The sequence below is a fragment of the Pyxicephalus adspersus genome, chromosome 2 (assembly GCF_032062135.1).
Source record: "Pyxicephalus adspersus chromosome 2, UCB_Pads_2.0, whole genome shotgun sequence".
Classification (NCBI taxonomy): domain Eukaryota; kingdom Metazoa; phylum Chordata; class Amphibia; order Anura; family Pyxicephalidae; genus Pyxicephalus; species Pyxicephalus adspersus.
The window spans coordinates 102,728,651-102,745,035 of record NC_092859.1 but is presented as its reverse complement, the minus strand read 5'-3'; the positions used below and the strand labels follow the sequence as shown (position 1 = coordinate 102,745,035).

Genomic DNA, 16,385 nt, shown 5'->3' with positions numbered 1-16,385 from the left:
GCACACAAAATAAACCAAAAAAAGGGTTTGAATGGGCTAAAATTCCTTTAAATATAGAGATATAGGACTTATTACCAGTTATTACAAAGGTTTCCTTGCAGTTTTTGCTGTAAGAGGGTCACACCAAACAATGAGAACTCAATTCACCTACTTTTGCAATATATTGTATTGAATATATTTTTCAATAATACAATAATAATACATACCAAATATAATATTTTATGTTGCATTTGTTTTACTACTTTTAGAATTCTGATTTCACCTTTACACCTTTTATGATAATCCTAAGGATTTACTTACTGTTGCCACACGCTGATTTTTCAGTCAATACATCGAATATAAAAGTTTTTTGTTTCATTTGTTCAACTAGGTTTTCTTCTATCTATTTTTAGAACTTGAAAATAGTTTGAAAATCAGATGTTGTTTTAGGCCACATTCATATAAAAATATGGAACATTTTAAAAGATTCACAAACTTTCAAGCACCACTGTATCTCCCTTTCACTCCCCTTTATGAGGAGTAAAGAAAAGACCTGTGCCAGTTAAGAATCTCTGGAGTCATAGCTTACACAGTGCTATGGCCATCATGTGTGATAGTTCTCTTTAGCCCAGCCTTGTCACATGGCAAATATCACTTGCTCCACCTCCATCCCCTAAAAAAGTATTCATATGCCTATATGCAATGGGCAAAATACAAGTTTGCTTTACAGACACCCAGATTTATTGTGAAATGCTATTTTTAGTTTTTGCTTCACCTTTTGCCATTTGTTTATTAAAGTAACTGTCTACACATGTTGCATTTGCAGTAAAACAGACTTCAGTAAAAAAAAATTTTTTACCTTAAACTGCTTTCCTGGTAATGTGGAATGACTTATCACAGGAAATGTTCTGGCCTCATTGAAGTAAAAAGAAACATTTCAAAAACCCAAGTCAGTTTTGGCAACAAATATTGTGTGACAATAAAATGCGTCATTCGCTGAATTGTTCATACCTTTCATTTCTCTGGAAACATGAGTATATACACCTTGTACTGACAGTGTTTATCTGGAAGCAGAGACAAAACTTTTTGGCAAGCTGTCATTTGTAAACACTTTAAATGTTATTTGATTGGTAAATTTTATGGGAGATTTTACAAAGCAAACAAACTTTGTTAGCATACTAATATTCTAATTGTCAAAGGACACTTCCAAAAAAATCTTTAGAGAAGCTATTCAAGGGTATTAAAGCCGACCCTAATTCTGCTAATTTTTTGCCTTTCCTCCATTCCCCCATTGAAATGATAATGCCATTTCTAAATAAAACCTTTTCTGTGTTTCATACAATCACTTTTTAGATGCTTTGACAGCAGCACTAAATATTTGCAATAAAAGTAGTTTGTGGGAGAGGGCTGAAGGGGTGCTGTACACAACTTCCCGAAGTAGTAGTAAGCCTAGGAGACTTAACGTGGCAGATTACATCAGACTGTATTTTTGATTTAAGACATATTTACTATAAAGTAGACTTGTACTAAAAGTAATATGTGGGTTAAACTTTTTGTTTTGAAGGTCCTAGTTTTCAAATTGACCCCCTTGCTTTATTTCTAATTCAAATTCTGAGAGCTATAACAAGTATGCAAATTAGGATGCACCTGTGATTTGACTTTGATCTCATTTATTAATTCTTATTCTGGGTTCAAAGCTTAACAAATTAAAGTAGGACTAACCTATTTTGGATTTTTTTTTAGAAATCAAACACCTGAAAACTGCAAGGTATTGAACAGTGCATTCATATTTGTAAAACTTATGGAGACATTTATCAATTCTGTGGCACAGCTATGCCAATCAGAAGCAGTGAAACTGATGGTGACGCAGATTCCATTACTTTCCATTAAATTACTCCTTTGGCTGTATTTCACTTGCAGGGCATCTGAATGAAAGCGGGCCCCATTTTGAATTAGGCATATGTTTGGAGTAAAAATCATTTTTTTCTTCAGGATTAAATCAAGAATGTAGAAGCAAGGGTTGGATCATTAATCCACTAAAGCAAGGCAACTTGATTTGATCTAAATTTGTTTCAAATTTATTTGGTAAGTGTCCACCAAAGTATTTTGTTGCTTTTCTAGTCTTACAGCTGCTCTGCAATCATAGTAGTAGAATCTGGATTTTCAATGATTTATCATCTCTGTGATCTGTGTCTGAGCAGCCCAAAAGTCTCCCGCCTAGCATCTCAATATACTCTTAAATTTGTACAGAACATGCTTTTACAAAATTGTGTGACTCTTTGAAGTCCCCTGCTGTGTTGTTGTTCCCATTTTTTGACATTTTTACTACAACAGCTGACTTAAAAAAACAAAAACATGAGCAGGGAGATTGGGTTGGGTTTTCTGACAAGTTTTTTTTGTATTTATTACCCAGGTATAACAAAAAAAGGATTCAATGGTGTATTTACCAGGTCCAAATAGGAGAACTTTATTGAGGGTATTAATGAATTAGGGGTTCACATATCCGTTGAAGTGGAACTAAACTTGCAAGTACTCGCCTCTCTTTGTTTCACCACAGGGCCCCACTATTTTCCTTTTTCTTTACTTCCTGAAGACAATCTTCGAATGTCTTCATTGGCTGTGCCAGGATGATGCGTGTGGAGAATATTTCCAATTTAAGTTGCCATATTATTGTTATAGCAATTTTGATTTGCGGTTCTATTTAAACAACTTATAGAGTACCTCCATACAAAACTTTTTTTCTTTCTATTATTATTATTATTATTATTGGGTAGCTTTAGAAGGGTTGGTCCCTCTTTAAAGTTTATTGCAGGTGTCAGTTGGTAGTAGTGCAGTAGAATATAGGAAAATTTTAATTCCATCACCTTATTGATGTTTTCCTCAATCAAATTTTATCTTTTTTATCCTATGAAAATGTTTCCTGTTAGGACAAGAATTGGGGGGAGGGGGGCGTTCCCGCGTTCCCCAGTGACGTTCCCATACAGCAATAACCTGATATAGGTTGGAACCATTATTAACTCCATTTAATTTTACAAATGTAGTCTGTATTTAATCCCTATGTGCCCATTAATATAATTCTTTCTATCTGTATGCTAAATCCCTGGTGATCCTGCCACTTTCTTCCTGATGACAACAATAGGAAAACTAGGTTATTTCCACTCTGTGCTTCTGCAATATTGGTGCAGAGGTGTAAATCATCCTGGACACTCTCCTAGTCTTCTTGTGCCTAAACTGCCAGCTTCACCACTTAGCTTGGCCCAAGTTGCAGCATTACCGTTGAAGGTTTGCATATGACTGTAGGCATGGAGTGTCCAGGGATGCCAATCATCTCTTAATGCTTGCACACAGTTTATTGATGTATGTTTCCTGCCTCTGTGGAGCTTCAGATATGTGATGCTGTTGCCCTGCGGGCATCACTTTGTAAATCCACCCACAGTTCCAAAACTAAGGGGGTTAGAACAGTGAAATGTGAACTCTTAAAATTAGTTAAAAAGTGATGATATATATTTATTCACAGTTTTGTTGATTGAATAATTGGGCAATGAGTAAACATTGTCATTGAGTGTTTGACGTCTTAGGTTTGCAAAAATTTTGAGCAGGCATTTTCTTCATATTTACCTTTACATGATAAATACAAGAATCTACCAATATCACTATGAAAGAAACAAATTTAAAAAAAAAAATAGATCTTGTTTGTTAGCATTAAACAGTATACAGTACATCAGTATTTTTGGTAATTGACAAACATTGGCCATTATTGAAAAAAGTTTAAATTCTGAAAATGGCAAATAGAGTGAAATAATACAATAATTTTATATTTGATATTTTTAGTCCTACAACTGAAACTAATATAAGGAGTATCTCGATATAAATTCATATTCTTACATAAAATCCTCTATAGTTTCCCTATCTGTAAAACCAAAACATTCTGGAAAAAAAATATATAGGTTTTCTTTTTCTCATAGATTTGTTTAGTCAGAAAAAACATCACATCAACATATTTCATAAAAACATTAAATAAAGCCTTGCATTTATTTATTTACCCTAGTAAATAAAACAGAATGTAAAACTGAGAAATTAGGCGTTACAGCTTTTTTTTTTTTCCTCCCAGCAAAAGACATTGTGTGACCTTATACCCAAAACATGGAAACAATGTGCAGTGTTGTTGTTATGTTGATGTCTACATAGTGTGTCCTTCAGATGAGTGATAATAGTGTTGTTACTTTAAACAAGGGCAGTGTGCCTTGGTTTGTAAAACAATGCAAAAGATACATTTGTCTCACATTACAGGCATTCTCCAGAAAACTTGTGTATATAACTGGTCAAAATGTCATTTTTCAAGCACAATCTGTCAGTTTTAGCTCATATATCACCTGCAGTTAATAGTTTTAGGATAATATGAAGGGACAATTACATGCTACAGAACCCGAAGGGGATTTCCTACTGTCAATAAATTATTTTAAGCATTAACAAATAAGTTTAATGGTGGAATACTTATTGTTTGTTCAATCATCCAACTAGGGATAAAAAAGGATCAACTTTCAGGGATATTGTGTGCTACTAAAAAGCATTGCAATGGTTCACAGCAGTGAGTGTTAATCGGCTGTGTTGGGTTTTTATTAATAATGTTTTTTCGATCATTGGCATGTTTTGTGTGTGTATAAACCACTTGCTGCTTTACACTTAGTGCTATTGCAGAGATATTAAAAAAAAAACAAAAACAAAATGGGACTTTTATTGTAGAGAAGAACATTTGACTTAAAGAGGAACTAAACTGAAAAGTGCCTAAAATAAAAAAAATACACTTACCTTCAATCCCACGGGGCAGTCCAATCCATCCGGAGGTGTTTTGCATCGGGTTCTGCGTCGCCCCGGCATTCTGTCCCAGAGCCGGCGCTCCAGTCACCGTCATCTTCCCCTCTTCTTCCAGGTAGTTCTTCCTAAGTCACCAGACCCAGACGCGAGATTGGGTGACGTAGGATGAAAAAAAAACTTGCCAATCTCACTGCGCATGAGTGAGATCGGCAAATTTTTCTCTGGCATGCGCTGAAGGAGCACCCAAGAGCCTTCTGGGATGCGTGACGTAGGTATCCCGGGAGGCTTTGCGCTCCCATTCATTTATTAGGAGGCGGTGCTGCACCCTTTTTTTGTTGTGTTCCACTTAAAAAGAAAAAAAAAAAAAAACAACAGAATTTTTACCTTACATAAAAGGGTTGTCTACCCTTTTATGTAAAGTGAAATTTCTGAGTTTAGGTACACTTTAAGATATTGTGCTTCAGACACTGGCAAGTAAAAAAAATGATGTCAACGTGATCATGCCTTTAAAAAGTAAAAACGAGAAACTAGATGATTTGAAAGAACGGCTCTTTGCAGCAACTAATTCAGTATAAAAGACACATTGTATATGACAAAAAAAAAAAAAAATACATTAGGTTCAATGCTTTTAGACTTAACACAGTTCAACTAAGTAATAGGAACAGCGTACACTTAGTAAAGATATACACTCTTATCTCAAATCGAACGCATAATAGTAAGCGGTCTCCGTTTTCTGACGCATTTCAACGTAAGGCTTCTTTAGGGGAGGTTAGAGAGCATATTGGTAAGTTTGAGATATATAAGTAGCTAAGTAGAATGGAGTGTACTAACAGGTTCAGCTAGATGGTTCAGATAGAGGTAGATTGGGCAGTGGTGTTAGATAGTGAGACTCTTAAATGGAGATAATCCAGATTGAGGAGCTTGTTTCATTGGGAAATATACATAGTAGGATTAGTGTAAGTAAAATCTATATTTGTGGTCCACAAGAAAATTTTGAACAATATTCTAAAAAATTCTTATATTTTGAATGAAAATTTTTGCCTTTATATTGTACTAAATTTACAAACTACTAGAGACGGAAAAACAAGGGAGGCGGAGCATGACGTTCCTGTAGTGTTAAGTTGTATGAGGCGACTGTTGCAGAGCCATACGCTTCAGTATTGTTTCCACCATTACAACAGTCACCCCCCGCTCCGCGAATACCGATTCTCCATCTGCTTGATTTATTTTTTTTGTTTTTTTCTCAGATGCTCTTTTAGGTAAGTATGACCTTAGCTGTGTATTTTCTTTCTCTGTTATATTTAATGGCATCAAATAGTTTAACTTTGATAACTATCATTTGTTGTTTGGTCTTAGATTTGAATGAAATAAACACATAATGAGTGAGAAAAAGCAAACGAATATGTTGCATTTCTTTAGTAATACCAAAGATAATGCAACTAATGATAATAGTAACAATAGTAATACTTCACTTAACCGTGAGCTGATCAATCAATCAGAGCCTCCACGGTCCTTGTCAGGCACTATTAGGAAGATCATTTTTTTTACAAATGTATTTATCTTTTTTAAAGAATTTGTATTATTGGTCCGCAAGATTTAAAATGATGAATTTAGTGGTCCGTGAGGTCTGAAAGGTTAGCGGCCGCTATTTTTATTTAAAGCAGAACAAAAACTATGATTACTCACCTATCCCTGTCCTGTTACAGGGTGCCATCATTTTCCTTCTTCTTTCCTTCCTGAAGACGATCTTTAGCCATCTTGATTGACTATGCAGGAATGACACTACTTCTGTCAGGCGGAGGGGAGCTCATTCATTCTCGCCATGTGCAAGGGAAATTTCCCTGGTAACTGACACACTGTGTTGTGCATGAGCAGCTCAGCAAAATTTGACAGCTGGGCAGCAATCAAAACAGTCATCGCAAAAATTGCCTGTCCCTTTTCAATAACCACCTGCCTGAATTTGCAAATTGGGAATTTAGTTCCACTTTAAGCTTTTAAAAACTCTCTTGCACACTAGACATCATATAGTCAGTCCACACCATTGAAAAATAGTAAAGTATGTAGCAAACAATTCAGGTAATATTAAAATAGAGGGGGTAACCTAAAATTCCACAGCTGCCATTGGTATTGCTAGGTGCAGTAGTATTGGTATTAATCGGTAGATATATTGGTTCTTCATATGTATTTCTGTCTCTAATCTTTACTGTGAATAGTTAAGTGAAAGTTTAATATGAGAATAGGTTACTAATATTCAGTTACTGTTAACTTTCAGTGCAGTTCATATTTGATTGAATCAACTTGAATATTCTTCACCTAAGGAGCCAGTATTAACAACCTTAATTGTAGAAGATCACCAACAAATCAACAGGGTTACTTTCTTTACTATTTTGTTTTGTTTTTCTATAGTCTAATGTTTTGTACTATTATTTCAGCTTTTTCCAAATCCCAAGCAGAAGCTGTTGCATTGAAGAAGCAGAGTGAAGGCCTTACAAGAGAGTATGATCGTCTTCTAAAGGAACATGAGCAGCTACAGGTCTGTACTGTACGTGATTGTCAGGATTTCTTTTTGTTTTATAGAGCTCATTCCGGTGCTGTTAAAGTGGTTCTGGTAGTCTTCTTGTCAGTGCAAACTTGTTGACTTTTTGGAGATTTTGGACTGCATAACACATATGTTTGCCCCACACTGAAGCTTGTTCAGTACATGTTTTTACTATCCTGTACAGACACCTCATTTCATCCCTTACAGGTTTTATTAGGGGAATTTCAAAGTTGTAAATCTATGAAATGTGATTGGTTTAGATGAATGGATATTACATATGTGAATACCAGTGAATTTTTGGCATGTATGTATCCCTTTTATATGGAAGCATGCTTTTACTGACCTCATCAAACAATAAACTTCAGTTTCACAATGGTCAAAACACAGCATTACTGTTCATAACCAATTACTTCCCAAACTGTTGCTTAATAGATTATTGGAGTTGTGTGCTTTTTACAAACTGAACAAATCAAAACCAGAAGTCATCAATGAATACTGTGTATTTCTTTCTCCTGTTCACCTGTGGCCACACAAATATGTTCTGCTTTGATCTGGTGTCAGTTCAAGGCACTCTTTAAAGATTAATGTTATGTACGGCCAGGCTTGTTTTGTGTGAGAATCAGACGTGTAAAGAGGTCGCCCAGCATTGTTCATGGATTCATATGTGACCAACAAAAGAATGACTGATGTACAGGTCAATGAGGAGAGTACATGCTACTAATGTAACTAGCTACTGCTAGGTATACCATGATATGAGTTAATGAGAACCTTCACAGATGCATTTAGTTGTCCTTCTGTTCAGACATGCATTTCATTTTCTGGTATGTGTGATCTCATTTGCTATTTTTAAGATATATGGTAAACTCCTAATATGTTTGTTTGAGCATTTTTACCTTATTTACTTTTACTTAACGTACAGGAATCATAGGGATATGACATCCCTCAAACTTAAATGTATAAAGCAGTCTTTTTCACTCATAATTTTGTGAATGGTGATGGAAGGCACAAACACATGCACTTGGTGGTAGATACATATGTAGGATAGGTGAGCTTAGTACCAACTGTTCATTTGCACCAGGGTATTGTATGTATTATTACCTGTGACTGCAGATTTATGTAAGCCAATGTCTTTTTTTATTAAGAATGTTATTCTTTTTTTCTACAGAATATCAAAGAAGAACAAGATGATAAGAAAGACCAGTAACTGTTTGAATTTTTTGTCCAAGAGACCATAAGGATGTGAAAAGTTATTCTACAGTCTTGCTTTATTTTTGCAATTTTGAGGAAATATGCAATAGAAAAATGCAAAGTTATTTAGGTTCTTCTGTGTGATTAGGGAAACAGTCTTTGTTATTTCCTAATGTCTATTTTATTTCTACCACCAAATGTAATTTTGTTGTTAAAATACACTTCAGATGGTCACCGAACAAACTTTTGTTAGTTTTTTAAGTGTAAAAGAAATCTGCAATAATAAGAAATACAGAGGCTGTCATTGCTGACCTATCTCCTAACATTAAAGTCTCCTCCCTGGCTATAGGCTCAATATTTGTTTTGTCACTGGCCTGGAATATGCATGCATGATGTCAGTGCAAAGTCAGGCGCTTTTTTTTATTATTATTAATAAAGTAATAAGTAATATGAGTTTCTGGTATTTCTGACAAAAAATAAAAGTCTATATAATACTGCCACAATATCCGTTGTTGCAGGTATTGCACTGTGGTAACCTTTACCAATTTTGGGGTGTTTTTAAAGCTTATACATATCTCCGCTGTGAAGACATTTGTTAAGTTCTCTTAGCAAATATAGGTTTAAATAGTAAGGGTTTGCATGCCTTAGTTTTGTTTCCTTGTATCCCCATGCATTGACACTGTACTGAGACAATTAATATTGTTGCCACACTGAAGTTTTAATGTCCTGTAAAATCTCACATATTGTTAACAAAAATGTGTAAAAATATATTAAAGTTTTTATGCTAGAAAAGGTAGCCAATTATGATCTATAACAAGATCATGAAGTAATACAATGGAAAACAATGGATAGGAATTTTGAGACATCAAAAGTAAAAACAAAAAAAAAAACCTATTTCTACAGAAATATACAATTCTTTTTTGGATAGTTACCTAAGACAATGCATTAGGCATATGAGCCCCTCTTTTTCTGAAACAAGTTACTTGAGTTACTTGCTTATCGAAGCGTTTAGTACAGGAGGTACTTGATATCAGAACACTCCCTCTTCTGACTAACATGTAAGAATGTATGTCCTGCTGTACTCATCTGTGAATATCTGATTGATATCTGATAGCATATTGATGTCTGTGAAACTCTTTGACAGTTCACTGTGCAGATAAAGAAAGGTTTTTATTATGGTTTTGATTTTTGCACATTAAAATTTTTAACCTATGAAAATATGTTGATGTCTTTAAAGTCCCATCTGTTGTTTTTCATTGTATTATAATCTATCTAGGGATGTGGTATCCTAGTGATGTTGTGGAAAGGATGCACAGTTTGGATATCAGATTTAAAGATTGGGATTAGATTTTTGACTTTGGGTTATCTGGTTAATACAATAAAACATTTAATAATTTAAGTACTAAAACAATTACACATGGCTGTCAGGCAAAAGCCATCTAACAAAAGGATTGCCTTATTCAGTCAGGTTTTTTTTTACTCTTGTCTTCCCCACAGGATTCTTAATGTGAAACAAAATCCAAAATTAAAAAACTGCGGCCAGGTAGGTCCGTTATTGGAGAAGGGACAGGTGATGTCCCTTTTGCAATAATCATGTTCTGTTGCTGGTGCTGCCATCTTCATCCTCCTTCTCTTCCCTGTTTTGTTATTTGGCCATCCTGATTTGCTGGGCCTGGATGACCTAACTACAACACAGTTCTTTCAATGGCGGCAGCTGCAGGGGAATCCAGGGTGCTTCAGCATGTGCAGATCGGTGATCAGGCAGGTGAGAATGCTTATTAAAGAAGGGACATCTCCTGTTGCTTTCTGCAAAAAAGTCCTGCTTAATCCAAACTTTGAAAGCAGATCCTATATTTTCCTATATCCTATATTGAGATAAATTATCCGTTCATGCATGTGATATTTTTGAGTAAATAAGCTACGCTTTACTGTTGTATCCTTTGTATTTTAATTTTCTGGATAGCAGGATCATGTTTAAGGAAAGAAAATGCATGCTTTTATAATAGTTTAATAGATTTTTAAAAGCACTGATTTCTAAATACTTTAAAGCTACAAGTCCAAAATTTATTTTAAAGAGAACCAGCCATGAGAGAGAAATACAATCACTGTCATTTGTAATCACATAAAAATGATAACTACATGACTGTTGTGGTGACTGTTTGCGGTTGTCCACTTTTACTACTTAGATTCAATAACCAGGAACATATTACAGCTCATCAAGTTTTGAAATCTGCATACTCAGCCCTCGTTTAGACTGATTACCAGTAAAGTGTTTGAGGGAATATGATTCGGCAAAAAACAAAACCTTTTCTGGTAAACAATCATGTTCATGAGCATTAGTGTGACTGTATTTGCCTATTTATCCTGTCAGCCAGAGCTACGAGTGTGCCCTTGGCACCTGAATAAGGGCTTGCTATTTTACAGACACAGCATTTGCTGCATGATTATTTTAAAAGTAGGAGTCTCCCTTAAAAGCAAAAGGGCTAAATGCCCCAGAAAAATGTTCCTTGTTGTGGGATGAATTATACAGACGGGGGGCCCAGGTGACATAATTGCTGAAGATCCATTAGGATAGGATTCCTAACCTCTCAAATAGAAGATTGGTTAGCTGCTCTAGGGATTCAAAAGCAAAGTGAGTTTGCATCCTGTCTCAGTCTTCTGTCAATGAGGCAACCCATACCTGGATAAGAGGTATGGATTCTATTGTGAAAGGGACATTGGATGGCAACATCATCATGTTGAGCACAGTATATGTGCCTCCCACTAACGAAAAAAGGTTTCTGGATGATGTACAGTACTAACTGGATTACTCGGGTTCATAGAAGGTCTCCTGATGATGGGAGGGACATTGAGGCCAACTTTGTCTATTACAAGGAGTTTCGGGAGGATTTGGCCACCAACTTGCAGGGATCTTTAAATTCTTTAATAAATGGGGAGCAGTTTTCTGCTTACAGGCATACATTTTGGTGAGTTCAAATGATTTTAAGGACCCCTCCTCTTGTGTGAGTTACCACTCTTCATTGCTAAACCAGGACTTGAAATTTTGCACAGGACTGCTAGGCCTCACTCCCTAAACTAACCTCTTTTTTTGAAGCTCCTGCTCTTTGTTTTGAGCGCTAAAACTGGCCCACTTTCTGCGGTCTCTGACAAATATTAGGGACTTTTGTCAACCCTTAACTAGGTTTGAGTCACTGTGTAATAGTGTGGGATCCAGGAGAAGGGTTATGAGAATATTTCAAAAAGGTATAGGACATCGGAGAAGCGAAACCACATATTTCCGCAGGCTGACAACACTTCTTTTTGCAGCAGGGACACTGGCACCATGCTGCACATCTTTTGGTCTTGCCTATGTTTGCTTGCATATATGGTACGGAAGAAAATTCATAATACTTGGTTTTATTGAAACCCATTTGTAAGGGGTGAGTCCTTGAAATATAGACGCACCCTTAGCCTGGCCGCAGTTTCGAGTGAAGCACTATACCTTTTTTCTGCAGTGATCCATGTACAAGTTCTAAACTGATATTCATTACCTTTACCCTATTCCTTTGTTCCCCCCAGTTTGTCTATTGTTCTTTGTGTTCTTATTCTGGGCCAGGATTGGGGCAAACATGGTTTTGACAAATGATAGTCTCCTTATGCCTTTCCCTCTTTTGTTTCTTATATGTATTATTTTAAATTAGGAATGTTTTAAAAAAAAATTTTGATCTCGGCTTCATGAATTATTTAATATATGTATTGTAGCTATGTATTAGGATAAAGTGCTGCTTTCACATGTCACCTTGTTTACAATACATTAATGTGCAGAAATATGGTAAAATAAGTTCAAAAACTATTCTCACACTAAAAGAAACTGTTTACAATTCATTTTGCTTATGCACCTGCCAAAAAATATTTTTATTAATTATCTTAATAAATATTTTCCTACTGTGTGAGTAAAGTGTGACGTTTTTTATTTGTGTGTATACAGTCAAAATAAAATCAGTTTCTATAAGGGGTAATCTATCAGACCTATATGGTTGTGTTAGTTTTACATATGTAATTTAGGGCTACATACGATGATAATTATTTTATAAAAACGTGAATATAAAATGAAATAATCTACTAAACTCAGTTTCAATTTATATCTTGCCTGTCCTACTCCCTATTTTATAAGATGCAGCATAGATAGAGGGATTGCTGCCATATTAGTTTATGTGGTCAAGTCACAAAAAGGAGATTAGTTCTGCGAAACATTCAATAGGCATGACAAAGCAATATCTTATACCACTAAACATCTTCTGTAGGCAGGAAGAAACCAATGTCAATGGAGGATTTCATTTCCAATGCATGCTTACTTCATTGTGGTACCACTACTACAGACCAAACCTGGAAGGAATCCTGATTTTGTCTGATACTTGTCTATAGTAACAACATTGCTGAAGTGCAGGCACCTTGTAGTACCTGTTTGCTGTCATTCCACTGTCAAATGCCAAAGCTTACACTACAAATTTGGCAACACTCTCAGGCAGAACCTAACCCCCTATGTGTTGTCAAGGAGACTGCAATTTACCACTGTTCCCACCATAGAAACTTTTTAGGGTACGTCAAGTTATTTTCAAATTTATTCACTCAATACAAATCAATTGTTTGTGCACCGCTATGGCCTACTATTGGGGGTATTTTTTATATGGAGTAATATGTAAAGACAAGAAAAATATTCAAGCAAAAATATTTGTAAAACAAAGTGCTACTTTTATTATGTCATTTTTCTCTTCCATTTCAAAGTCTCGTACCAAAGAAGTTACAAATGGGCACACAAAAAGTATCTACTTGACAACAGTGAGAAGCAAGATTTAGGGCTGACTTTTCAGGTAACTATAAAAACTACCAATGGATCCACCTCTGTAATTCAAACATCTAAGGAAACACGTTTTTTAAACTTAAGTAAATTTGACCCAGTATCAGTCTTTTGCAGTCCCCTATACAGAGCGCTTTCAAAAAAGAAGCACAGGAAGCCAAAAAGTTAAGCTGCAGTTCAAGGAAAAAGCTACAAAAACACTTGAAAAACTGATTAAGGACAGAGAGATGATCACATCAGTGTGCTGCTCATACCTTCGTTTTCCCTTTACAGGGTGTAATAGAGGGACCAGTAAGTAAAACTGAAACAGAAAAAAATGGGCCCCCTCCACTGCCAAGCAGGATTGTGATGTGTGTCAGAACTGTGTAAATCTCAGGAACAAAAGGGCAGATCTATGTATATGTTTGCCTAGAGTTCAACTTTAGTTTGCACTACTGAGGATTATCAAGTTTTTAATTTGGAGTAGTTCATAAAGTTTTTTTTTCTATGAATATATGATCAAGAGGTCCTGCAGACTGTGGAAACTATGCCTAAACAAGACATGCTAGAAGCAATGTAATTGAAGCGAGTGATACCTGTGGGTTCCCATCAGTTGATCTTTTCCCCATTACAAACTTACTTTGTCCTATTCTGTGCTGTGTTTCTCTGTGCCAGCAGGTGCTTTACTATTTTTCAGGAGGTATTAGAAAAAGTTATCCTGTGCCCAGATCATGTACATTTTCTGTAAAAGCACTTTAAGACAAACCATAATTTACCTTTGTATTTATAAACATTGAGGAAAAATTAAGTTTGAAATTCAAAACACATGCACTGTCTTTGTCTTTAAGAGTAGATTTTGGCAGACTGCCAGCCCTAATATAAACTAACGGGAGGTGTTTGTAAACTTAAGAACAGATTAATATTACACAGCGCCAACATATTACACAGCACCTTACAAAGTCTACAGTCATGTCACTAGCTGTCCCTCAAAAGGGCTCACAATCTAATGTCCATATCATAGTCATATGTCTTTAATACAGCCTAAGGTCAACTTTGGGGAGAACCCAATTAGTCTAACATGCATGTTTTTAGTAGAAAGTTGGAAGAAACCCACACAAACACAGAGAGAACCTGAAAACTCCATGCAGAGAGTCCTGGTCAAAATTTGAACCTGGGACCTACCGCTGCTAACCCCTGAGCCACGGTGCTGCCCTGGACTTCAGGGGTGTTCTTGTGATCTTCAAGATTTACTATTGCACCCTAAAAGAAAATAAAGAGATAGGTATTGGGCTCTTTTACTGTTCAATAAGAGATTTTAAACAATTACAATGTCCATAGTCATAGGACAAATGACAGTGTTCTGTTTTCAAACGCAAGCTCTATGTTGCTTGTGTACAGCTATACTAGACATAAACATTTTACAGTGCATGGTGAACATGATTATTGTATACGTTTTATGTATTTATTTATTATTTTTCTCAGTTTGTATTTATTGGAATTCACACATTGGCCCTGATTTATTAAAGCTCTCCAAGGCTGGAGAGGATACACTTTTAACAGTAAACCTGGGTGATCCAGCAAACCTGGAATAGATTTCCTTAAATCATTTGCTATTTCAGGCAAATGTTTTCAATCCTTGACCAGACCCATTTCAGATCTTCTGGATCACCCAGGTTCACTGATAAAAGTGCATCCTTTCCACCCTTTAGGAGCTTTAATAAATCAGGCCTATTGATTCCAAGGAGAATTCACCCATCACAACTGACAAGATTCATCAGCTGTAAGATTAAGAAATTCCAAACACAAACAAGCTGCAACCCAAAGTGTTTGCGGTAATGTGTTACTTTGTAATCAGTGTGTGCAAATAGAGCCATGACCTCTGTTTGTATGTACACATATGTAGGGCAGCAAATGTAACAAAGAACCCAGCATAACATACCATTTACATTATAGGGCCTATTTACTAAAAAAAACTCATTAACCACAATAACAAATGTTTGTATCTAACGTTCAAACATTAGAAGATACAGAAATCTCATTTTTCACTATTTATCTGGTCCAAATATATGTGTTACAGTTCAGAATGTATTTACAAAAATAGGTCATGTACCAATTTAACAAATATACATATTTCCTGGGTTTTTGTGAACTTGTGATCTATATTTTTAAAAATTACAAGGTTACACAAATGGTAAATATTATGCTTTTGGCACACATGAATGTAGGATAAAAGTGCACATAGGTTTATTCGAAAATGCATACAGTGACAAACATAATAAACACATTGTTGAATGCATAAAGGTGTGAAAAGGCCTTAAGAAAATGTTGTATTTTTAAATAAATGTTAACATTTTCTGCCTGACAATAGCAGACACCACAGGAATATTGCAATTTATTTTATTATACAAATACACCTGTTCTATGCTGCCCTCTGATCTATTTTTACTTTATTAAAGGGATTGACCTTCCTTCATGGCTATGTCTTTCACTGCCCAATACAGCACTTTCAATGGACAGTGGGATGCCAGTTTGCAAGGCAGCAATGGATTACAGGTTCTCTTTAAATTCACAGGATGAGCATCACAGCTATAGTTACATAGTAGATTAGGTTAAAAAAACACATAAGTCCATCAAGTTCAACCACAAGGGAAATAAACATATCCCAGATATAAAACCCTAAAAAAACCCTAAAAGACATACCGTAGTTGGTCCAGAGCAAGGCAAAAAAAATCCCTGTTACAATTTGTGTCACCATTTGCAGAAAATAAATTACCAGTGGCAACCTTCAAAGTATTACACAATACCAAATAAAAAGGAAAACTCCATTTCCCAAGCTATGTTCAGTTTTTTCCAGGTTTTTGTAATTGTTTTAACAGCATGCAAATGCTTGAAATGGCCTTGTAAAAAATAGTTTTTTGAACACGACTGGGTTTGAATTTAATCTAGGTGTTTGCAGAATTTTGCAGGCAGGATCATTTTCAGGCAATTATTCAGTAGCCCCATGCAGCTTCTTGTAGTTTGGGCAGAAAACCAACTTTATAGGCAATG

General features: G+C 35.5%; 1 protein-coding gene across 1 annotated transcript in view; it reads left to right on the top strand.

Annotated features, from left to right (window-relative positions):
• The window catches only part of BCAP29 (B cell receptor associated protein 29), a 41,577-nt gene extending 29,119 nt beyond the window's left edge, over positions 1–12,458 (top strand). The window contains exons 7-8 of the mRNA XM_072401663.1: positions 7,227–7,327; positions 8,499–12,458. Coding sequence (XP_072257764.1) covers positions 7,227–7,327; positions 8,499–8,537 — 140 coding nt within the window. The 3' untranslated portion in view covers positions 8,538–12,458. The remainder of the gene's footprint in view (positions 1–7,226; positions 7,328–8,498) is intronic.
• The last annotated feature ends 3,927 nt before the right edge of the window (positions 12,459–16,385 follow it).